At 37.0% G+C, this 25,731-nt stretch overlaps 1 protein-coding gene across 2 annotated transcripts in view; it reads left to right on the top strand.

Moving 5' to 3' along the window:
• DLGAP2 (DLG associated protein 2) overlaps nt 1-25,731 on the top strand; it is a 1,185,476-nt gene that overhangs the window by 926,416 nt on the left and 233,329 nt on the right. For both annotated transcript variants that reach the window (XM_020973015.2, XM_020973016.2), the window contains exon 4: nt 13,798-13,863. In XM_020973015.2, coding sequence (XP_020828674.1) covers nt 13,798-13,863 — 66 coding nt within the window. The remainder of the gene's footprint in view (nt 1-13,797; nt 13,864-25,731) is intronic.

Below are 25,731 nucleotides of genomic sequence, written 5' to 3'. Positions count from 1 at the left end.
GGGGAACAATAACAACACAAAATGGCATAGTAGAAAAACTAGATTTAGAGTTGTAGGACTAGGGTTCACATCCTGGCTCTGCACTTAACATACAACTCGTGACCTCCAGGTAGTGCTTAGTCTCCCTGGGTCTCAGTTTTTTCATCTGTAAAACAAAGAAGTTGGACTAACTGGCCTTGGAGGGGCTTTCCTCTCTTTGATCCTATAATCCTATGATTTTGAACTGAGGCCAAGAGACTTTAAGTAACTTGTTCAAAGTAAGACAGGTATTAAATAGAGAACTAGTATTGAAACCCAGGGTTTCGTTCTACCACGCCATGCTGATCTTTGCAACTTAACTGTTCCTTTAAAAACTAATGTTAGAAGAACGCTGAATCTTCCATACTAAATATGTAAAAACACTCATTTGAAAAGAAAATATTTCATCCTTTGATGAAAAGACTAGACTATTCTCTTCAGAAACCAAAGGAAAACATGTCTTCCACACTGTTCATTTTTTAATTCAGTGTGGCATCCTGCAAAGAGCACCCAGCCTTCAATTTGTTGCTGGTACTGCAATGACTGTGTGACCTCTAGCAAATTATTTAATCTCCATGAACCTTAGTTTTCCCATATGTCCAGTAGGAATTATTTCTGTCCTTCCATACTTTATAGAAATGTTTTGTGTATAAATATGTAAACATTTGGTGCTTTATAAGAAAATATGCCCAATCCAGTGACTAAAAGATCATCATTTAATATAACAATGCATTTCTAAGTGAGGATTCTATTCAAATAAAACTCTCAGCTGGGGATGGCAAAAATGCCAGCAGAAAACTCATTGCTTACATCCCTCTCCCACCACCAGGGTTTTGGCACCTATTTCAGACTTACTAGACTTCAAGAATATTTGCTTGGTAGGGCATGATGGGAATAAAAAGGAGGAGAAGGGAATGGGGACAGAGAAAGGATGGGAGAGAAGAGGGCTCATCCTCATTCTCAGAAAATAGGAGGAGTTGTTCCAGACAGGATGGGAAAGCAAGCTGCCTGTCCTTAAGGTGGGGAAAACATAAAAGAAAATCACCTCAGGAGTCAGGGAGGTCGGGAGACACTCTTTAAAGAGGAATTTAAAAAAAGCATCTCAAAGCCACAGACTTGGAAGCCCTTTGGACCAGCACCTATTTACCAGTGTGAGGTGAAGTGTTCTATAGCAACTATCTATGGGACTCCTTTTGGTGCCATCTAGTGGAGAGATGAAGGAAGTGGAAAAATAAGCTAAAGAATGTGATAAATCACTCTCAGGTATATGACTTAGGTGGTCTCTGAAAGCTAATTTTAAAAGACCATTAATAATACCCCCCAAACACATATCAACATAGCTGGTGAAAGGCCAGAAATGTAAAGTGAATCACTTAAGGTGACACAAGTAATAAATGGCAGAGTCAGGATTTTGACTCAGGTCCTATAACTAATTTCATTGTTCTTTCCACTACAGCACACTTTGGGCTTAAGTTGGGCTATTTGTAAAAAGATAGTAGCAAAAGTGAAATAGCCAACATCTCTGAGGGAGAGCCTGGCCTCATGTCCTCTAAGCAGGCAATGAGCTGTCCAAAGAGCCATTCCAACAACAACTCAAAGTGGTGAGCTCTCATACCTAATTTTAGAATTTTTCCCTTTTTCTCATAACAGTCCTTGACAAAGGTCACATCATGCCACTGAGAGCACAACTCTCCCACCAAATGGATAGCAATGGTGACTATCTACAAAGGTACCATGGCAGTTCAGCAATGCAGATCATAACACTTTAAGACTATAAAGTTAGTTTCTCCAGAGATCTACTAGAATTTGCACTGGAAGAAAAAAAATCAATAAAAAAAATTGCTGCCAAATTATAGCTTATTCCTTGAGGGAAAAGTTGTTTGTGTGTTGTTTTTTTTAATTCTCAATGGGTACCTGTTGTGCTAATGCTGGTAGCCTTATCTTGACCCACAAACAGTGAACCACATGAACCCCCACAGAAGTGTAATCTTGGAGGGAGGGGTCCCAACTTGTTCCTGACAATGTAGGTAACCTAGATTTTCCACCCACACTGAAAAAAAAGAAATCAATATCACAGATGAACCATCACTGAAATATAATGGAAGTCTCTCACTTCACCTTAGTGGACCTCACAGTATGCTCAGGTCCAGTGAGTAGAAAGGAAATACAGACTATTCCAAAAGTCTTAGTGCAGTTTAAAGCATAAAACTGCACTAAGACTTTTGGGATGGCTTGTACTCTCCAGTGTACTCTCTCCTTACAAATATAGCTCATCACAAGAGGTCAAATAACACAGCAATTAAACCCCACTAACAAAATAGAAAAAACCTATGAAATAAAAATCATTCTTTACCCTTCATAAACTTATGAAACACATGTACATATAGATACATACATACACACACACACACACACACACACTCACACTCCTAGGCCATTATTCTTAAACCTAGCTGTCTACTGATAACTACAATGGTAAAAACCTCTTGTCAGCAATGGTAAATAGATCTGGAAAAATCATGTGTATAACCAAACAGTCACTGTAATAAAGCACTGCAAAGCCAAAAGTACTAAGTACTTGTGAAGCTGTGAATGTTTGCATCCAGAAATACTTGAATCTTTTTCTTAGGAAATGTTCAAAAAGCAGGAAAGACCCTGGCTTTTGTCTTAAGTGCTCTGAGTGGTGATCTATCTGATGCTCTTTGTTGTTATTAAGTCATGTCCAACTTTTTGTGACCCCACTTTAGGGTTTTCTTGAAAATATATATCAGAATGATTTGCCATTTTCTCCTCCAACGCACTTTAAAGATGAGTAAACTGAAGCAAACAGGGTTAAGTGACTTGCCCAGGGTCACATAGCTAGTAAGTGTCTGATACTGGATTTGAATTCATGAAGATGTCTTCCTGATTGCAAGCCCATGCTCTACTCAATGTGGCACCTAGCTGCCCATCTCGTGCTCCTCCTGTTAACAAATCTCTTCTTCCCTTCATTCCAAGTCATTGCTGCTGGACTTTGTATCTACAGGTTCTCATTTCACTGTCCCAGCAGGGTTGTCTCCCTTACATGTGAAATATCTCTAGTATTCACAAATGAATGCTATGATTCCATAATTATCCAAATTCAACTCAGTTAATCCAGTTAATCCCTGATGTTAAATAAATTATATTTATATCTAGAAAGCAAATGACAGGCCTAATAGCAACTGAAAGGTCTTATGGGACTTTTACAATACATTAGAGGAGAGTACTAGTTACAGAAGGGTATTGTTTGGTACTTTATAAATGGAGAAAAGTAGAATACAAATTCAGATATCCAAGAGCATTAATGAAAATTATATTTTCTAAGTCATCAGCAGGTTCCAGTATTTTATAGGCTCTTCCCCAGATGTCAAGTTTTCATTAGTTTGTTCAATATTTTGCAAAGAAAAGCACCAAGTTTTCCCAATTGTTAATTGGTAAGATTACTTTGGAGAAGAATTACCGTATGACTCTAGACAGGTCTCCCAACATGAATGTGCCTCCACTTTCTCATCTGTATAAAAAAGACAATAATTCACTACCTGTCTCATAGAATTGTGAAAAAAGCACTTTATAAACCTTAAATCAATAGATTTCTCTTAACTTGATAGGTTGGCTTTAGTGCGAAATCAAAGCGTCTTCAGTCCTTGTCACTGTTGATCACCCTCTCCCTTAATAGTGTCTTCTCTCTAGGTTTTCAGGATACCACTCTGACCTGGTTTTCCTCCTACCTATCTGACCACTCCTTATCGGTTTCCTTTTCTAGATCCCCAGCCATAGCATGACCTGTAACCATAGGTATACCACAGGGCTCTGTCTAGAGCTATCTTCTCTTCTCCCTCTATACTATTTCACTTGGTGATCTCATCAGTTTCCATGGACTTAATCATCATCTTTATGATGATCCTGAAATATATCTATCCTGCCCTGACCTCTCTGCTGACCTGCAATCTCATATGCCCAAATTCCTTTCAGACATCTGGATATCCAATCGATATCTTAAATTTAACATGACCAAAACTGAACTCATTATCCTTCTCCCTAAACCCCTTCCCCTCTTACTAACTTCTGTATCACTATAGAGGGCAACATTATCCACATTATCCTACCTTTCCTCCAATCTGCCAATCTAGGAGTCATTCTTAACTCCTCATAAGCTTGCGCTCTCTCTCTCTCTCTCTCTCTCTCTCTCTCTCTCTCTCTCTCTCTCTCTCTCTCTCTCTCTCTCTCTCTCTCTCTCTCTCTCTCTCTCTCTCCACACACACACACACACACACACACACACACACACACACACACACACTACACCCCTGCTGGAGTCAATCTGTTTAATGGCCTATCAATTTCACTTTTGCAACATCTCTTAAAAATGCTCCCCTCTCTTCTCCAACACTTCTACCATTCATAATACAGATCTTCATCACCTCATACCTGCACTATTTCACTAATCTGATGGTGGGTCTGACTGCTTCAAATCTCTCCCCACTCTAATCCACCTTCCATTCAGCCACTAAAATAATTTTCCTAAAGAACAGGTCCAACCATGTCATCCTCCTACTCAAACTCCATTGGCTCCCAATTATCTTCAGGATAGAATACAAAATGCTGTTTGGCATTCAAAGCCCTTCACAACCCAGCCCCCTTGTACTTTTCCAATCTTCTTATGCTTCACTGTCCACCACATACCAGAAGATCCAGCGACACTGGCTTCCTGCTTTCTCCACAAACAAGACATTCCATCTCTCAGCTCTGGGCATTTTCTCTGGCAGTCTCCTATGCCTAGAATACTCCTTTTTCATCTCTACTACTGGATTCCCTGACTTCCTTTAAGCCCCAGCTAAAATTCCATCATCTACAAGAAGCCTTTCTCATCCCCTCCTAATTGTAGTGTCTTTTCTCTGTTCATTATTTCCTATTTGTCTTGTATATATTTATTTATAATCTTGCCCAGACTGTGAGTTGGGTGAGGACCATTTTTTGCCTCTTTTCATATCCTCAAAGCCTAGCACAATGCCTGGCACATAGCTGGTATTTAGTAAATATTTACCGATTAACATCCTCTTATTAATATCCTGCTACTGACTGACATCTTCTCAGTTTCCAGGTAAATCTCTAGGAGTTTGAGTTACATTGGAGTTGTGGATGCTCCCTATGCCAAAGGAATTATATATACAGACATATACATGTAATTTTAAAATAAAATTAAAAAAAATAATAGGATACACCTCATTACTATTTCCAACAAATTTGCCCATGTGCTCTAGGAATGCAAACTCATTTAAATATAAGATTGAAAAAAAAAACCTTAACAAGGAAATCCATCTGTTGGAAGAGAAATAATATGATATATCATCTAAATGCCAAATGTGGCAGTGAGGTATTTTAGAAAAAGAACTAGGTCATGGGTATCTACTGTTTTATTCCATTTCCATCTATTCTCAGGTAAAGGTGAGTTTCAAACTGCTGTGGCTAAGACAAATGACTTTAAGTCAGTTCATCATGGACCACTGACTAGCTATCGACTCCACTGACATAAGACCACCTGCCTCCTTTAGAACGCAAACCTAAATAACATGCATAGACCAGTAAGATAGCATACCAGGAGCCCACTTGTACTAAACCAGTCCTGGATCTGATACTTATTAGTTGTGTGCTAAGTTTCACTTCACTTCAGCTTCCTGACCTCAGTTTTATCATGTGTAATATGGGGATAAGGATGCTTGGACTGGCTACCTCACCGAATTGTTGTGCCTTGCAGACTTTAAAGTGATATTATAAATATGAATTATTCATAATATATTTATTATGAATGTATTGATTATTAATAATTGAATATAATTATTTATAATAATTCAAAGCACTAAACTCAAGAGATCATTTTTTAAAGTATGTATTAAGTATTTACTGTGTACCAGTCACTTTAAGTGATGGGAAGTCAAAGATAAAAACAGTTACTGCCCTCAAGAAGGTCACATTTTTAGGGCATTCAGTACTTTAGGGCATTTTTAGGGAGGGGTGAAAAACAACATGTAAAAAACTAGGTACCTACAAGATACAGAGTGTAAATGAGAGGTGATTTCAGAGAGGAAGATGCTATAAATAAAGAAATTGAAACACCCACCTCCAGCTACAGGGATAGTGTCCTGAAGGAATTATTTTCCTGCCTCTCTCTCTGCAAGAACAGTCCAGAGTACTCTGCAAACCTTAGTGAGCTGAGATAACTGGGTTAGAAGACATAATAACTAGCAATGGATGGAATCCATCAGCTGGTTCTCATAGTACCTGCACATTGGAAAAGAGGCAGAACACACTCCATTGGGCTCTCCTCTTAGGTAGAGCTAAGCTGCCCCCATTCCTGCCTGTGTAGTAAGCACTGACAGCTGTGTCCATGTGGGTGGTCCACGTTCCTGTGGCTGCCAGGTGTATAGTTGAATCACAAGAGATGTATTTTTCTCTAGAGGAGACTAAACACACTAGATACATTCAAATGTCTAAATGTGAGATTCCTGTTTCATAGGTTTTTTTTTTTTCCTGGTTAAGCAAAAGCATGTCTTTGGCCTCCCCATTATTCAGTCGTAGCAAAGTCTGCCCTCAATAGAGGATCTGATAGAAGTCATTTGCCACTTAGTATGAATCTTAAGGATATTGGCATTTTAAACCTTTTCTAAAATGACAGTGTGAAAAGCTAAAGGCTGTCAAAAATAACGTGTCAGTAAGCAAGTGATATTTTGCAACAGGCTTAAAGAAGAGACTCTGAGCCCCTGAAACCACCTTATGAAGAGAACCTCTTATACTACTTTCAGGATGGCCCCAATTTAAAAGGCCATTACAATAATGATCCACTGTCTCCAGCTGCCAGGGTTCATCAAGTGAAATTTTGCTCTTGATAAAGGTAGCCAAAAGGCTTCATTAAAGCTACCTGCATAACCAGAGAAAGAGCAAGTTAAGCAACCTGAAAGATTTATTAAAATGCAGCTTTTTAGATTATAGGAGTTGTGGGGTTTTTTGTTTTGTTTTTGGTTTCCATTTGGGATTTCATTGGTGTAAGGAACTGTCATTTTTTTAAAAATGCTTCTACCAATGCAGATGACTAATTTATACTCTTAACAATTTGCTTAGAGCCCTGAGAGGCTAAGGGATTTGTCCAGGGTTGTATAGCCAGTATGTGTCAAAGGATTTGAACCCTGGACTATCTGACTATGAATTGAGCTCTATCCACTACCTCATGTTCTCTCTCTAGTCAATAACTCATTTCAGTACTCTAGGGATCTGTAACATTTTTGGTATATACACATGCTTCCTAATCACAGCTAGTCTAGACATTAGTAACAGTTCCTTGAATTACTGCAGCTAAAAAATACGTGTCATGAGCCACATCTGGTGACCAACCTCTTAACATATCAAGGTCAGAGAAATAGTACTGGGCTTAGAGTTGGAAGACAGGTTTGCATCCTCTATTTGTGATCTAGCAAAATTCATTTCTTGTCTCTAGATCCTGATTTCCACCCATTAGATTCACTGAACTCTGAAGTTTCTTCCAGCTCAAACATTTCATGACTCTGCAGTCCTCTAATAACAGGTATACTGTCTGTGTCAATTGGCCTGAACTTCAAGCTTGTTCAGCTCATAAGTACCTGCCAGAACTTGGCCTTTACTGCCATAGTTTGAGAATACTAGGTTATCTCTGTAACATAATGAAGCACTGGAGTAAGATGTTAGTGGTGAGTGAAACAAATATTGGAGAAATGTACATATTTTCTCCAAGGACACATATTGCATTACACCTGTTCATCATATGAGAGAGAGAGAGAGAGAACACAGTATTGTTGAAGGAGCATTGGTTTCTTACCAGAAGACCAGGGTTTGGATTTCTGCCCTGCCAATAACTTGGGAAAGTCATCTCAGTACCTGGAATCCTAGCCTTCTCATTTTTAAAATAAGGGTTATAATAATTGTATCACCTATCTCGCAGTCATATGGAAAGATTAAAAGACCACATAATTGTGAGCTATTATTATGATTAGTTAAATTTGTGGCCACCACACAATCACAAGCAAGAGTGGAATCATAAGAGGCAAAAAGACAGGACCAGTAAGCAGGTATAAGACTTAAAAGAAAAGCAGCATACTCAATGTCATTCTCATCTATTATTTTTCTTCCCATGAAAGTGCTTATGTATAAAAAGCAGCAGCAGAGACAACTCAGTTTCTGGTCATCTGTTTCAATTTGGTCTCCTCCCCTTGTAATTGTGAGGGCAAGCTCCTATATTAAAGTAGCTATGTGATTTCTAAGCGTAAGACTTGAATGTGGACATGGAGCTAGGTAATTTCCTTTACATACAGCAGTCACAAAATTCTTTTGCCCAGCTATGTGAGTTGTGTCTTTCTCTAGGTTTCCATGTCAATGTATTCTATCTATGTGATTCTGGGAGAATATAGATCTTTGAGAAGATGGAATGGCATTTGAAAACCTTAAGGGAGAGGAAAGGTACCAGGCACTGGCCTGAGTAGATAAGATCATGAAGTGTGATTATTCATGAGGAAATGTGATCCCAGACTTTGCTACTTGAGAACATTCATAAGAATCATATGTTTAGAGCTAGAAAGGATGCTGGAATTTGTCTAGCCCAACCTGTTTTCTTACCAGATAAGAATAAAGCCTTACCCAAAGCTACATAGGCAAGTCCCAGACTTGGGATTTGAACACGAGTTTAACCCAAACCGAAGCTCTTACCCTTGTACCATTCGCACCTGATAGGGCATCTCCAAGGCTCTCCTTGTCTCTTGTACTCTCAAGAATCAGTACACGAAGGATAGAAACAATTCCTTCACAGAAATTGTTCAGTCTATGCAAAACTCAGGCATCAGTTCTTTAATAATAATATAAAAAAAATATAATGAAAAGGCAAAAAGACTTCACACACAATTTACCAGAGGTGAAATATGGTATGTTAGGCCATGCTGCTATCATTAGGCTCCAGTATATAAGAAAAAATAATTCATAAAGTGAATTCAGCTGGAAAATATTGTAAGAGAGCAGTTTGAAGTAAGGAAAATCCCATCAGAAGTCATAACAGTAAAAAGACTGTGTTTCTCTAGTGGAGACTAAAACTCATTAGAAGCACTCAGATGTGTAAGTGAATGATTCCATTTTTTTTTTTCAGTCTAAGGAACACTTCTATTTTCGCCAAGAAAATGTGATAGATATTTGGGCATTACTGGGATACAGATGCTATTGATTTTACAGCACAGATTAATCTCACATACATTGTCTATATAGGCACTAGTCCATTTTGGCTATGACATTTTTAGTGGTTTAGATAAGAAAAAATAAAGGGGTTGAGCTACAGACACACTTACTTTACGGTTTCCCAATCTCATAATATCTAAAAACCATAGCTAATGGAACTATTGTTCCATTATAGAATCCTAAATTTATTTTCTTTTGAGCATATGATGTTTTATGCAAATAGGGGATTAAGCTTGGTTTTCTTCCCCTAATAAGTGATAGGTGCAGAATAGGGAAATCCAAAATATTCATATTCAAAATATGCATATGCATCTATTTCAAGCCAATTATATTAAAGATTTGCTTTGTGCCAGATACTGTGTTAGGTACTGAGAACACAAAACCAAAATGAAATAATCCCTGTCCTCAAGGGATTTACATTCTACTGGAAGGATATAATATTTACACAGATGTGTAAAAAGAGTTATCTTAGGACAGACAAGGTATGAAAAATTAGGAGACTTGATGGGGTAAAGACACTTCAGAAAAGGATTATATAGGAAGTGGCACCTGAATTGAGACACTGGGGATTCTAAGATGAAGAGGTGAGATGGAAGTGCAACCCAGGCATGGGAGACACACACACTACTAGGAGATGGAATGTCATATACAAGAAATAGATGAATAGACCAGTTCAACTAGAATAGAGAATCCATGATGGGGAATTGTGTGATAGAAATCTGGAAACAGACTGGAGCCAGATTGTTGGCTGCCTTTAAAATGTCAGGCTGAGGATTTTATACTTTGTTCTAGAGGCAATAGGGAGGCAATGTAGATTTTTGAGTAGGAAAATGACATGAAAATAGATAAATTTGGAGAAAAGGAATTTTAGGAGAAATATAATAAATTCTCTTTTTGAACTTGAGTCTGAGATGCTTACAGAATGATAATGTGTACATACATACTTGGTTTTATTTATGTTCACAACATTTTTTGCAAAACCTAATGAACAGACACTTGCTAAACATTTGTATATAACAGACTATCTTGAATGCAAGACCTTGGCTCCTTTCTTTACCATGTAAACACATTTTATCTGTCAGCTGTATTGTAGAAATTTGAACCTCTCCTATGCATGTATCAGATTTTATTAGTTTTCACTTTTGTCTATACCTTATCTTGCCTACTATTTTTTAAGCTTCTTGAGGCAGGGATCAATATCTTGGTCATGCTAGTTTTATATAAGTATCATTTGAACTGAGCCTCAAAGTGCTCAAAGTATTCCTAGAGGGAGCAGTAAAGACAGAGATCATTAGGCATGAGAGATCCATACCAATGGAAGATAATTTGAATTTCAGACAATTTTGGTAATATAACATTATAATTCAATTCAACAAACATTTTATTAAGTACCTACTATGTGCCAGGTAACTATGCTAAGTGCTGGAGGAACAAATCAGGAAAAAAAAATAGTCCCTGCTCTCCAGGAGCTTCCAATCTAATTGGCGTAAGACAACACACAAAAGGAAGCTAGAAGGGATGAGCAGAGGCAGGTGACCACTAGGGGATACAATCATGCTTCATGGAGTTCTAACCAAGCAGGAGCTGCAGGTGGAAGGTGGACAGTTAGCTGGAAATTAATAGCTCCTATTTATTAAGCCTTTATGGTCAATGAAGCACTGTCATTTACATCATATTATTAACCTGATCACAGAATAATTTATGCATGTTGTGTTTGCCCATTAGAATATAAACTCCTTAAGGGCAGGAACTGTCTTTTGCTATTTTCATTATACTTGCCAGTACGTAGCATGGTGCCTGGGAACATAATATGGGCTTAATAAATGTTCATTAGTTGTTTGATTGATTTGATGAACTGCCAGCCTACAATGATCCAATGTAACTAGTCACAGTTTTTGTCTATTGACTGAGGGGAAAGACTTCAAGCATACAATACCCCTGAAATTTCTTTTGCATTGGAATCTGAGGCAGTCTTCTCACCAACCTGATTGTTCTAGTTTAAGAGGGAACGATATGGAACTTGATTTAAAATGTAATGTCTATTCTGCTTTTGGTTATTGGTCATTCTGATAGTCAAACATTCTTGTTTTTGGCAACAAATGTAGATTCTGCTTTGGAGTTAATCAGGTTGATCACATGACCATCATTTCCATGGAAACTAGCCAATAAAAGAGGGTATTTAATTAGAACTGTCCATTAGATTTCAAAAAGAAGCAGAAAGCATATCCATCTCTGGCTTCATATTGTTCTTAATGTGGTTATTGGACTGACAGGCTTTCTGGTAGATAGTTCATTAGATGGGAGGGAAAAAATTAGACAATTCTGAAAGTGCTACAAGCACGCAAAAAAAATGGAGACTGGTTGAAATGTACTAGATACATATATTTTATAAACTGTCTTCTAAAGCATTTATTTCAATTCAAAGGAGCATTTAGAAAACAGATGACCTCTGGCTAAGTGTTCAGTAAACACAATCCAGGACAGTAGAATATGGCTTCAGCCAATACCCAATTGATCATTCCCATTTCAAAATCATCTTTTCATGAACAGTTGAAATGGCAGAGTCCATTTGTAACTAGTACAGCTCTGAATGGGTTTACAAATGAAATGAATAGGTTTTCAAGTTTAACTGTAGTATGCATTTCAATATATGTGTTAACTATTTTTAAACATATATTCATGGCAATGCATGTTGCCTTGGAGGTATGTGACATTTTATTCTAAACTGTGGTTGTGTGCAGGGGTCCAAAACACAGAATAATGCACTTAAAATATTATCATTTTTCGTATCAGAAAAAAATGTTTTGAGATTTATCCATTTATATTATTTTATATATTAATCCATGTATTAATCCATTTATAAACCTTCCAAGTAATTTTAATATGATTTCATGTGTGTATGCCTGAGGTATTTTTTTTTCCCAGCATACAATATTAATGCAGCGGTGTGTTCATTTTTGTAACTAACAGAAAAATTGAAAGCTGTGGGAGGAAAAAGTATATATACAAAGATAAACATGCACAATTAATGGATATATATGTGTGTGTATACACACACACACACACACATACATGTTGGATAGAAACAAGTTACTAGATTAAGGAAAATGCACTAAAAGGGTGAATTTGATTCCACTATGTACTGCGCAATAGACAAAGCAGTAGACTGAGGAAAGAGTTGGGTTCAAACCTAATAAGAGAACTTCAATTAAAATTTCATCTTTAATGTTTAATGCCTCTCTGTGTCTATAGACAAGTCACCAAGTGGTAGAAGGAACACAGGGTTAAATGTTGAGTCCTAAGGCTTGAGTTTAAATGCTGGCTATGCCATTTAATACTTGGGTGACCTTTGGCGAGTCATGTAAACTCACCGGTCCTCAGATTCCTCATCTATAAAAAAAGAAGATTGAACTAGATGACTTCTAAAGACCCTCCTAGTGCTTCATCTTTGATCCCATGAATATCTCTGGCCTCAGCTTTTTCATCTATAAAATGGAACTGGATCAGATAGCCTCTAAGGTTCCTTCTAGCTCCAGAGCTATGATTCTAATGATGTTAAGACCTACCTTGTTGTGCTGCTATAAGGATCAAATGTACTCAAAATGCTTTTCAATCCATAAATTATTATGTGTCAGCTATCATCAATAATAGATTCCCTATACAGCCAAACCAATATTATATATATATATATATATGTATATACATACATATATGTTAATATGTGTAAGTATTAATCTGAAGTCCATTGCTACTTCTTGATTCCAAATGACTATAGACAGACCTGGAAATATATAGATATGACTGTCATCATTAACACTAATAAAGCTCTACAGAAAAAAAATACTAAGTTAAAGGAGAGAAGATATGATTGATATATAATATGATGTATATGATATTGTCCAAGCTACATTAACTGGTTGAGTATCAAATTGCTCATCTACAAAGCAAGCGGATTATGTTAGATGGGCTCTGAGTTTTTTTTCTGGCTCTTCAGTTCTGTAATTCAGGTATATGCTTTTACATGGACAGTTAACATGGGCAAAATATCAGCGACTATAATATTCTTTCAATAGGAGGAAATGAGTTAGTATTTTGGATAAAACAGACAATTCAAAACAATAACAGCAATCCCTGATGTAGCCAGATGAGGCACAGAATAATTAAAGAAGTATTTCTAAGATTTTTCCTTTAGCATAGCTTTTGAAATTCTAAATTGATCTGAGGCTATCCAGGTTCGTGTAAATATGAATGATCAGGACACACCAAGTAAATATGGCACTGCCTTGGTACTGAAATGGAGTTGAGAGAAATATGGACACAAATTCCCAGGTCTGTTTTTCAGGGCAAAGGAAAGACTTTCCAGCAGTCATTCAATACCAAACCACAGCACCTAAAAGAAAATGCAAAAATCTCAAATGTTTGGGAATGAACAATTGTTTAAAGATTCACTTTGGAAGACTGTGATCCAAGGTGAAGAGATGTTAAACCCTTACTTTGTTTCTGTCTTTACAGAGGAAGAGGGCGGAGATCTAGCCCAGCCTGGGATCAGTTTTCCAGGGCCAGCAGAGGAGGAACTAGGTAGAGTACAGATACACAGCACTGGTTAGATGTGTCTTATGTAGTCATCTCCAAGTCTGGGTGACAGACTGTGCACCTAGAAATTGGTGAACCATTTGACAAATGTTTTCTTTTAAAGTGTCTGCTTCTGAAATTTATTCTAATAATTGATCGTTACAATATGATAAAGTTTTGGGGTTTTGTTTTTTGAGGATTATTTTTTTAAATGAAAATTAAAAGGGAGTGTGCTTTAAAAAATTATTTTTAAAAACCACAGAATTATCAAGATATTTCCCTAACAGAGTCCAAATATTATTATAAGTAACCAAAAAACAGACCAGGGATTTCCCTCTTCTAGGAAATGAGAGAGTTGATTGGGTCAAGTCACATCTGAGTCTAAAATTCTGTGACTCCAAGGTTCTAGATCTTTCTAGTACTTCATGCCACCTTCCATCTCACTTCTTATGAAGGGGAAACAATATAGTTTTGTGATTGTTTCAATGTAAGGGACTCCCAACGTGGAAACTCCCTCCACATATGAAGATTGGCAACTGGTCTATAATTTATTATTTTAGAAATCTGCCTGGGGTGCTAAGAGTTTAAGTGGCTTGATCCTGGTCACGTGGCCAGGACATGTCAGAGACAGGACTTGGACCCAGATCTTCCTGATTCCAAGGCTGGCCCTTTCCTACTAACCATGCCAGACCACCTCTCTCTTTGCACATACTGGGCACTTAATGAATTTTTGTTGAATTGTTTTAAACTGACTTTACATAATTGTAAAGCAACCCCTCTGGCTTTTTCTTCTATGTGATTAGATATCTCTTTAAACTACATCTGCAAGTCTTCTGTGTAAGATGTTTTAAATTTAAATGTGGGGACTCAAATTCTTTTTATTTGAGTTTTTTTTCTTTATAACTGTATTACTTGACACAAACCATCTAATTTCCCTGTGTTGGCACAGGTCTGGATACTGCATATGGATTATGAGCTTTTATCAGAGGGAGGGCTGAATTACTGTCAGTTTCTATTTTTCTTGGCACTAGTTAAAATCATGTGGTAATTTTATTTTTCTGCTGGCCTAGGCACAATAAAGCTGGTGCTGTATTTGGCCATTAGGCACTTGCAGTGGAGTCCTGCTTACGTAAAAGTGGCAAGTGCTTTTGTGAGAAATATTGAATAAATCCAACTTCATCTTCTAACCGAACAAAGAAATTGTGCAGATGGGTTAAACCCTCCCCCCACCTCCTTCACAAACTTACACGGCTATAATAGGATCATGGAATTTAGAACTAGAAGAAAGCTTGGAGGTTATCTAGTCCAACCCCCTTTTGCCGATGAAGAACGACTTGGAGTCCTATAGAGAAGTGACTTGCTCAAGGTTATAAAGCTGCTATGCTGCAGAGATTGGATTCAAACCCAAGTTCCTCCAGCTCCAAATCCAATTTCTTTTGCTTATTTTTTATGTAGCATTTTTTTTAAAGGTGGTCCTTTTAATGACCCTGTGAGGGTGGTAGTATCTAAGTTTTATCTCCTCTTCCTAGATGAAAAAATGGAGAGAGGGACTAAATGAATTGTTCAAAGTCATGCAGCATAGCCTTTATTTAATAAACCCATATCTTTAAATTTTTCAAAGCCTAGGACTGTTTCCCTAAGCCTACCCCACATGAAGCCTGCAAAATTGGCATTAGCCTTTATGCTATTGGCAATGTCAGTATGTCCAATTAATGTGCTGACCTTAGTTTTAATTTAAACTCAGACTTCACAGCATTTTGTAGTGGAAAAGGTGCTGACCTTGAACTCAGAAGGCCTGAATTCAAGTCCTAACTCTTCTATTGTCTAGTTAGGCAAACTTGGGCATGTCCCTTCTCTCTAAGTTTCAATTTCTTCATCTGTAAAAAAGAAGATTGGACTGGATAATTTCTAAGGTCTCTTTTGGCTCCAAAATTCTACTATTCTTTGATCATTTCTTTCTTACCCTTTTATCTATAACCTATTTTCTTTGTGACTTTAAACTATTCTTGTTTTGCAAAAATACAAAATTCAAAAAACAGGAAAATAAAAAGGTATTTCCTAATAAATCAGTAGTGCCTTTTTGAAGAGGACAATAGCAAGAGAGAAGAAAAATACAAGGAAAATTGGGCAAGTAGGGAAAGAGCCTCTTATCTTCTATTAAATGCTTGTTAAATTGAATTGAATTACCATTGTAATTCTTTAGTCCAGAGTCATAGCATTAAAGTAAGGGAAGGAATTTCTAGTTCATTAATTTTAAAAAATGTTTTATTACATGACTATTTTGTGCAGATCAGAGGAGATACATACAAATGAAAAAGTTTCTGCCCTCAAAGATTTCTATAGTCTACTACAGGGATACAAGAAGTAAATAGATAATTAAATACAGGATAATTGGAGGAGGGAAGGAGCATTAATAACTAAAAAGGTCAGGAAAGACTTCCTATGGGAGGCTGCACTGAGGCCAAACCCCTCTTCAGTACTGCTGAGTAATTTCCTTCTAATTTGCCATTCAAACTGACAAATTTGGAGTTTAGCAAGTTGAAAGGTCCTTATTCTATACAAACAATATTTATACATTCAGGGTTATGCAAATTGAAAGATCATTATTCTATATAAATAATCACCACCACATTGAAAAACCTCAGTATTTCTGATTATCTCACTGTAATGATAATTTGGATTTCAGCTATGTTGATCATAGACATGTCAAGCTCAACAGATCCAAACTAGAAGTCATTCCCTTTCCTCAAAATCCTAGCCTTCTTCTTTATATCCCTATTACTTTTTAAATGTACCACCATTCTTCCAGTGATCCAGGTTTGAAACCTTGGAGATAATCTCAACTCTTCATTCCTAATCATCTCCCATCATCCCCCACATCCAAGTTACCTCATCTTGTCCACCATACCTCTACAACATACAACCATCCCCTTCCTTCTGCTCACAGAGCACTGTCCAGAGAATACGAGCTCCTTTTAATCCCAACATCTATCATAGTGTCTGTGACACGATCAATGTTTAATAAATGTTTTAATATTGATTGATTTGTGTACACACCAACCTCAACCCAAAGCTAGAATTATTTCCATTGGCTGGAGACTCTCTTAATTCTGTTGCTTCACTAAGACTTTGAAAGGCGCTCATTTGGAAATTTTAGTCACTTTTACTTTTAACACTAAAATTTTGCCTGCATAACAAACATCTAGAGAAAACCCAGCAAATCCATCAATTATCACTAAGAATGTGAAATATGACAAATTCATAGAATTGGAATAGAAAGGACTGTCTAATGGTTGATGAATCCTCAATACAATGAATATGTATAAGGAGCTCATTGGGTACATGTCACTGATCTGGATAATTAACTGGATTTCCAGAGTAAGAAATTGAAGTTTGTTATTATGGAGATAAAAGCATAGTTGTAGACCTTGTTTGTTTTTCTTCCCATATACATGAATTTGCCTCCATCTCACATTTCCTTCCAAAATTGCTTCCTTAAATTGTCTCTGTTTATATCTGCTATCCTTTCAAATAAAGGACCCAGTACCCAGCTCAGTGCCTTGGGCACTGAATACATACTTCTTAGACTGGATATTTGTCAAACTGTTTGACAGGCCTGTCTACTTTAGAAGTGTGGATCTGCCATATCTCTAATCCTCACTACATAAATAAGACTCAGTGACAAAGATTCACTGCTGACGCTAGGATTTTTTTCCATAGACATTAATAAGAAGACAATATAAATATTGGTTGAAATTAAGTTGATGCTATCCTAAGTTGTTCTGCATAAGTCACCAAAAGAAAAAGATTTTTTTATTGTGAATAATGACTGACACTGATGAAGAAATAGGATCATTACCATCCCAATGAAAACAACTAGTCAAAAACATATCTAGCAGAAAGGCTTTTTTTATTTTTGGCCGGGGAGGTGGGGGGAGTTGGGCATTTAATGAATAATACTACATTCATTAATGTTTAAAAGAACAGAAATAATTTAATTATAACATTAATTAACAGTTTCCTTGATGGGAAACTGGCAAAATAGTCCTCTGTAAAAAATTTGGCACACATAATGTGAACAAATGATTTAATGCTTGTGAAATGTCAGCATTCCCTACAAAGTTAATATTTGATAATATTTGGTGGAACCATGGTGTGTCTCAAAGTGTTAGATTTTGTGTTTTGTGTGTGTGTGCGTGCATGTGTTCAATTGGATCTATTGGTTAGGACAGTTTTTTTTTTAAACCAAGTTCATTGTATTCACTGCTCTTTCAATGAATTGACATAAACACCTTGGAGAAAAATGTTAAGATTTCAGCCTTAAGAGGTTAAAAACAACTGTTTGAATCCCTCACTTAATAAAAAGGTCAATTCAATTCAAAATCAGTCAATACAATATAAAAATAGTGAAAATATTTATTACATACATACTGTGTACAGTTGATACTTGTTTGTCCTCTTATTTTGGTAGTGGGCAGTGGGTGGGAAGGAAAGCCTTTGATTCTGTCGACCTAAAGAACTCCCAATGTGCAAGCTACTATCTAGAACTGAAAGCCTCAGATTGCTTCCTGAGGCCTATCCTCTATGCTGCTATGTAGATGCAAACAAAAGTGAAGTGTAACTGCATTTGGGGTCAGAAGTCCTGTCTCTGTCACTTACTACCTACGTAATGTTAGACAAAACATTTTACCTCTGTGGGCCTCAGTTACTTGATTTTACAATGAGAGGGTTGAATTTGATAGCCTGTAGGATCCCTTCCAGTTTTAAATCTATGATCCAAAGGTTTATTTTTAACCAGTAAATTAACAGACATATATTCTATACTCAAGATACCAAAGAGACATGTTCATTGAGGCAGGGAAAGGAGGGACGCTATTTGTTTTTTACAGGTAAAAGTAGTATAAATTTGGTCATTTATGACTGGAGGTCATTGAGGTTCTTTTGTTGGTTCCATAAAGACAGTACATGATAAATATGTGAAACCACATAACACTATTATTAAAATATTCTTAAAAATTTTCCCCAAGTTCTTCAGTTTCCTACAAAATAAGAGAATTGGAAAATAATAATAATAAACTAACATTTATCAGTTTATTTGTTTTGCAAAGTGTTTTACATTTATTGCCTCATTTGATTCTCACAACAACCCTTTAGGGTAGGTTCTATTATTATCACCATTTTACAGATGAAGAAACTGAGGCTAAGTGACTTGTCTAGGGTCATATAGCTAGTAAGTGGCTGAGATAGGATTCAAACTCAGATTTTCCTGAATCTAAGTCTAACACTCTATCCATTGTTCCACTTAACTACTTCTGTTGGACTAAAAGAATTCTTAGATCTCAAACACTGTCAGTACTAATTCTATAAGCAAGATGGCTAGCTCATACTAGGTATTTAACAAATGTTTACCATCCCTTGTAGCTCTAATATTTTGATTCTATTGAATCATTTTGGAGAAAGGATCAGTCTTTTAATTGCATTGTCATCATTGCCCTTTTGCCATGGTGTAATGAGAGCACCTAGAACTCCTTTTTCAAGGTAGAGCTGGGATTTTACAACTTAGGACATCAATATTCTATAACTGGGAGTTCACTTTTGATTCAAACCCCAATTGAAAAAAGCCACTGCTTTTTGAAAAAAAATCTTCCTTTAAATGATAAAATCTGAAGTTTCATTTCAGCTGACAGGAAAGCTCTAGGGAAATACCTGCCACCTATCAATGATACAAAGGGGAAAAAAAGGAAAGGAAAGCAACCTGAGATTAGCTTGGGAATCACATAAGTGAGTGCAAGTCATATTTTTTTCAAAGAGGCATACTAAAGATTCCATGCCCCTGTTATTATCTATTGAATTAAAAGGCCATCTGCATTCTTTACAATTCATCTAGTAAAATGTAAGAATAAAGTCATTTTATGATGATGAAATTGACCATGCAAAATAGGAAAGATAAGGAAGCTTTCTGTGAAATTAAGGTTGAATCACTAAGAAAAGTGGCCTTAATATCTCACATTCAAAATGATTACAATGGAAGAGGAAAGGCCACTTTGTCTCTATGAGAAAACCATTCAGGGAAGGCCTTCAGAGAGGCTAAATTTAAATTGCTATGTCAGTCATTTTGTACCATTTGTCCATTGTAAGGGAATTTGTTTCTAGGAAGGGCATTCTTTCATTCTCTAGGAGGTTATATTTGATACTTTTTTAAAAGGATAATGGTTTGTCATCATAGGTTAGAACAGATGGAATGTCCAAGGTTCCATATTAGGACTTGCCTGCAGGATGAAATAAAGGAATTTATTGAGGCTTTGTGCCATCTTGAGCACAATACCGTGAAAAATTCAAGTTAAGTTAAGTTAAAGTCACAAAGTATCCTTTGTGCCCAGCACTGTGCAAAGTGCTGGAGATACAAAGAAAGGCAAAAATACTCCCTGCCTTTAAAGAACTAACAATCTAATGGGGGAGACAACATACAAAAATCTGTGTACAAACAATATATAAACAGGATAATTTGGAAACAATCTCAGAGAGAAAGCACTAGCAATTAAGATGGACTGAGAAACACTTCATGCAAAAGGTGGGATTTCTTTCTCCTCCCTTATTCATCTCCTCCCCTAAAGCAGGACGAGATGAGTCAGGAAGATCATTCAAAAGGCTATAATAGTCTAGAAGTGAGATGATAAGGGTCTACACCAAGGACATGATGGTGTCAGAGAAGAAAAAGGACCACATGCAAAAGATATTGCAAAGGTAGAAATGATAGGACTTATCAACAGACTGGATACCAGGGGAAAGTGGGAGTGAGGAGTTGAGGATTATACCTGAGTTACAAGCCAGGATGACTAAGAGAATGATGGAGCCCTTGACAGTAATAGGCAAGCAATAAAGACAGTGAGGTGTTTTTTTTTTGGGGGGGGAGTGCAGAAGGGGGAAGATTAATTCAGTTTTGGAATTATTGAGTTTAAGATGTCTTCGGGAGATTCAGTTTGAGATGTCTAATAGGCAATTGGTGGATACCAGAGGTCTGGAGAAGGGTTAGAGCTGGATAAATAGTCTGAAAATTATCTGCATAGAATCCATGGGAGCTGATAAGACCATCAAAGAAAATAGTATGGAGATGGAAGAGAGGAACCTAGGACAGAACCTTGGGGGGGGGACACCCACAGTTAGCAGCCATAACCTGGATGAATATCCAGTAAAGGAGGCTGAGAAGGAATAGTCAGACCAAGAAGAGGAGAACCAAGAGAGAACATTATCCTGAAAACCTGTACAAGAAAGTATCAAGGATAAGAGAGTGATCAAGTAAATACACACATAAGTGTGACACAAGAAAATCTGTAGAGTCAGAATGCCATAAGGGATAGAGAACTGTCCTCAAATTTAGCAAGTACTGGATTCAAGTTCTGCCACTGAAACATATAAGCTGTGTGGACTTGGGCAAGTCATTTAAACTCAGTGCCTCAGGAAATTCTCTATAAATTACAGAGCAAGTGTCAATCCATATTAGTAAATAGTTTCTTCACTTGGAGTTCCCTATACTAATTTATCACAGGTCAGGTTCAAAAATAATACAGATGAAAGCATGAGCAAATAGGGGGAATGGGTGAGGGGCACGGTATAAAGTAGGCTTCATGGAGAAGGGCCTGAGCAGGAGGGAGGGAGGGAGGGAGAGGGAGGGAGGAGGGAGAGAGAGAGAGAGAGAGAGAGAGAGAGAGAGAGAGAGAGAGAGAGAGAGAGAGAGAGAGAGAGAGAGAGAGAGAGAGAGAGAGAGAGAGAGGAGAGAGGAGAGGGAGAGAGGGAGAGAGAGGGAGAGGGAGAGGGAGAGAGAGGAGAGGGAGGAGAGGAGGGAGAGGGAGGGAAGAGAGAGAGAGAGAGAGAGAGAGAGAGAGAGAGAGAGAGAGAGAGAGAGAGAGAGAGAGAGATAAAGAAAAGACTATAAGAGAAAGAGTTTAGGAGAAAATGAAAGCCAGGCATTGGAAATGGCTCATTCAAATGCAAAGAGGGAATGTTAAATTCAGGGAATAGCTAGTAGTGTAGTCTAGCAACTATATAGAGTGTGTGAATGTGAAATCATATCACACAAGGCCAGAAAGATCCATTGAAGCCAGATTATGGAGAGCCTGAAATGTTGGGCTGAGATGTTAATATTTTATACTAGGAAAAACAAAGTACCAATGAAGCTTTTTCCCCCCTTATTCATTATTTATGTGTACTAACTTTATTCCCTGCCCTACTAATTGGGTTCTTAGTATGCATGGAATAGCTCTCCATAAAAGGGAGATTGAGTTCTACTTGTAATAGCTACAGATTATTTTTATGCTAGAAGTTGGGACATTACCTATCAAGATTATGCAAAAATGAGAATTCACCAAATTTTTGGTTTACATAGTGGCAGATGGTGTAGTATTATTAGTAATAGCAGCAAGATCCTTAATTGAGCAGTAATACATTTATAGCATACTTTAAGGTTTACAAAGTGCTTTCTTCTTAACAACTCCCACTAAGTTGCACTTTTTATTCCCATTTTACTTCTGAGGTAATTGACATTCAGAGAGGATAAGTGATATTGCCAGATTCACACAATTAATAAATAGCAGAAACAATATTCAAACATGTCTCTCTTTGAATCAGGTCCAGCATTCTTTCCAACAGAAGATTTAATTCAATCCTTTTATAGGTACTAGCATACCTTTATAACAGTTGTTAGGTGCAGGAATTCATGCAGTTTCTGGAATTCCCTTCTCTGGAAATTTGATCAGGATAGGTACCTGGCTCTTTAAGATGGAGTCAGAGTGGCCCCACAAAAATCAGTTTGAAGTCACACTGCTCCTGAGAAACCCAGAATTGCATTGGGTATGTTGCATTTCCCTCAAGAAAATATTATGTTGGATTTGAGTCACTACTCTGCCCTATTCCAACACTAAACAAAGATTTCAGGCATGCAAAGAACCCAACAAAAAGATTTCTGGTTCCAATGTACCCCAAAATGTGTAGAGTTTTCCTGAATTCAAAAGAATACTGATGAAGATGACCTTTTAGATTTTTTTCCAGTCTTAGCATCAACACTCCTCCCAAAGTAACCATAACATTAAAAGATATTCTCTACTAAGACATTTAAAAATTAGGGCTAATGACATAACAAAATAAACACTGAAACATGACATGTTTGATGAGAAGCCAATTAAGATGAGTTTATACAATACAATAAATATTTACTAAGCACCTACTATGTGCCTGGCTCTGTGCTAACCACTGGGAAGACAAATAAGAAAAAAGATAGTCTCTGCCCTCAAGGAGCTTACAATCTAACTGAGGAAGACAACACACAAGAAGCTGGAGGGGGAGAGGCTCTAAAGGGTACCTAGCACAAAATCTTCTTGTTCAGTGGCGTTGAAACCAAGCACAGCTGCAGATACAAAATGGAGCAAGCTGGAAGACCAATTTCTATAAAGAAAGGCTTTAAGAGGAGTTGTATTCTCTGCTTTCCAGCAGATGCATAAGCTTATGATGGATAAAGTTGTATTTTATTTTACTGAAGAGGAAAAAGATCGACATGGTACTTTTAAAAAAAATACACAGCCAATATGGCATAGTAAAATGCTTGACTTAGAGTCAACAATGCCTGGTTTCAAATTCTGTTTCTAATACTCATTAATCATCTGACTTTAAAGTCCATTAAATATGGACTATTCCTTTCTCCCCTCTGAATCTCAGTTTCCCCACATGCAAAATAAAATAATAATGACTGCACTATATGCTGGGATGACGGGGCTGTCAAAAGGCTCTAATAGTTTGCAAAGTACTTCCCACACTATAAGGAACAACAGAAATGCTACTTTCCATTATTGATAATAATTATCATCATTTGTATTATTATTATTATTAGATGCAAGTGTCTGTGTACATTTTCTATCCTCATTATTTCAAAACTGTACCATTTTTAGGCTGCAGAAGGGTGATTCAGACCATATTGCCTAAAAAAGAATATGGTGAGCCTGCAAGTTTCAAAACAAGTGTGTAGATAATATGTCAGGAAGATAAAGCACGGAGAAGAAGGGGAGGAGAGAAGGAAGGAGAAAGAGAAAAAAAATCTTACAAGGGAAGGAAGGAGTAAATGAGGGATATACTGATTTTATTTCATCAGAGTTGATAATGCTTCATTGGGCTGACCTTTTCCTAATTCAAAAAAATGCCTTATTTTTCCACTTCTAAGGACAGGATCTGAAATCATATCTTCAGTGGGAAGGGAAAGAAAATTAGTTTTATGGCATCCTCATTATTTGTGCATCACAATACCATCAACCTGCATGGTTTTCTCTGCTCCAAAGGTAGAAAAGTATGTTTGAGAGAGCACAGTCAGCATGTGGAAAACCACTGCATATCTAGCCTTAGTCAGTGCTTGTCAAGACCACCACTTTTATAACTGCTTAAGTCACTAGAATATTCCAAAGGATGAAAACAAACACCTTCAATATTATTTAAGACCAAAATGTTATTTCTTGAGTGGGTAGATAGCTGGGTATTGGGGAGGAAGAAGGTAAAGTAGTACAAATGTGAACCTGTTATATCAGTTACAAATGTAATTGTGTACACAATTATATTCTAAATCAGGTCTTTTTAACCTGAAACATGTGAACTGGGTTTCTATGTATATTTTGACAACTAATCCGATATAATTGGTTTTGTTTATAATATTATATATTTTATTATATGCATTTAAAAATGTTATTCTGAGACAGGGTCCACAGGTTTCAGATAGCCACAGTAGTTTATGATACAAAAAAAGGTTAAGAACCCCTGGTCTACATAAAATCAAAGTTAATTTATAGGTGCTAATCTTCATATGAAGAGAACATTCTCAGGGGCAGCTAGGTGGTGCAGTGGATAGAGCACCAGCTCTGAAGTCAGGAGGACCCGAGTTCAAATCCAGCCTCAGACCAAACACTTGACACTTACTAGCTGTGTGACCCTGCACGAATCACTTAACCCCAACTGTCTAACAAAAAGAAAAAAAATAGAACATTCTCCATCAAGCAACTTCAAAACTATCTATGACTTGGTATATAAATCTTAGGGAGTTTCCCAAGGCACAATGAATAACTTGCTAACATCATCCAGGAAACCTCAAAGGTATGGCCCAGGTTACCTCGATTTCAAGCCTAGCACAGCACACTAGTCCTGATGCCATACTAACTCTATAAATACTTGTTGATCCTTTGGTTTAACTGGAGCTGAAGTATGAAGACCTGCCATACACTGAAGTAGCTGCTTAGTTGTTGTGGGAGGATGAAACCATAAATAAATAAATAAATAAATGAAAATCTAAGGTTGGATGAATTTGGAAGCTTTAAAGCTGAATGAGACTTTGAAGATAGTGAATAAGAAGGACACATAGCAGACATACTTGGATGTAATCCTGACAATTTACTGAAATTTGTGGAGGTTTTACAAATGACAGCAAGGAGAATTCATACATTTTTAAAAAAAACCAAAAAACCTCATTCCTCAGATCACCCATCAAGTATAAGGTGGTTTTATCTCTGTGGTCATATAGACCTTGCAGACTGGCAAACTCAGGTACAGAAAAACTGAACAGTGAAATATTACAAATAAGGATTTGAATTGTTTCTCATTTATGAACAAAGACAATATTTTAGAAATAAATAAAACTAAATATTATTGAATCAAGGAAAATTACTATTTGAAGCAAATATACAATTAATTGTAAATCAGTTGTATGTTAAGCTAGGTGGTACAGTGGATAGGGTACTGACTCTGAAGTAAGGAAGACCTAATTTCAAATCCAGGCTCAGACACTTACTAGCTGTGTGACCCTGGGCAAGTCACTTAACCCTCTTTGCCTCAGTTTCCTCACCTGTA

This window comes from Phascolarctos cinereus, unplaced genomic scaffold, assembly GCF_003287225.1.
Source record: "Phascolarctos cinereus isolate Bilbo 61053 unplaced genomic scaffold, phaCin_HiC Scaffold_2;HRSCAF=192, whole genome shotgun sequence".
Taxonomy (NCBI): Eukaryota; Metazoa; Chordata; class Mammalia; order Diprotodontia; family Phascolarctidae; genus Phascolarctos; species Phascolarctos cinereus.
The sequence above is the reverse complement of the archived record's forward strand: the minus strand, read 5'-3'. Positions and strand labels throughout refer to the sequence as shown.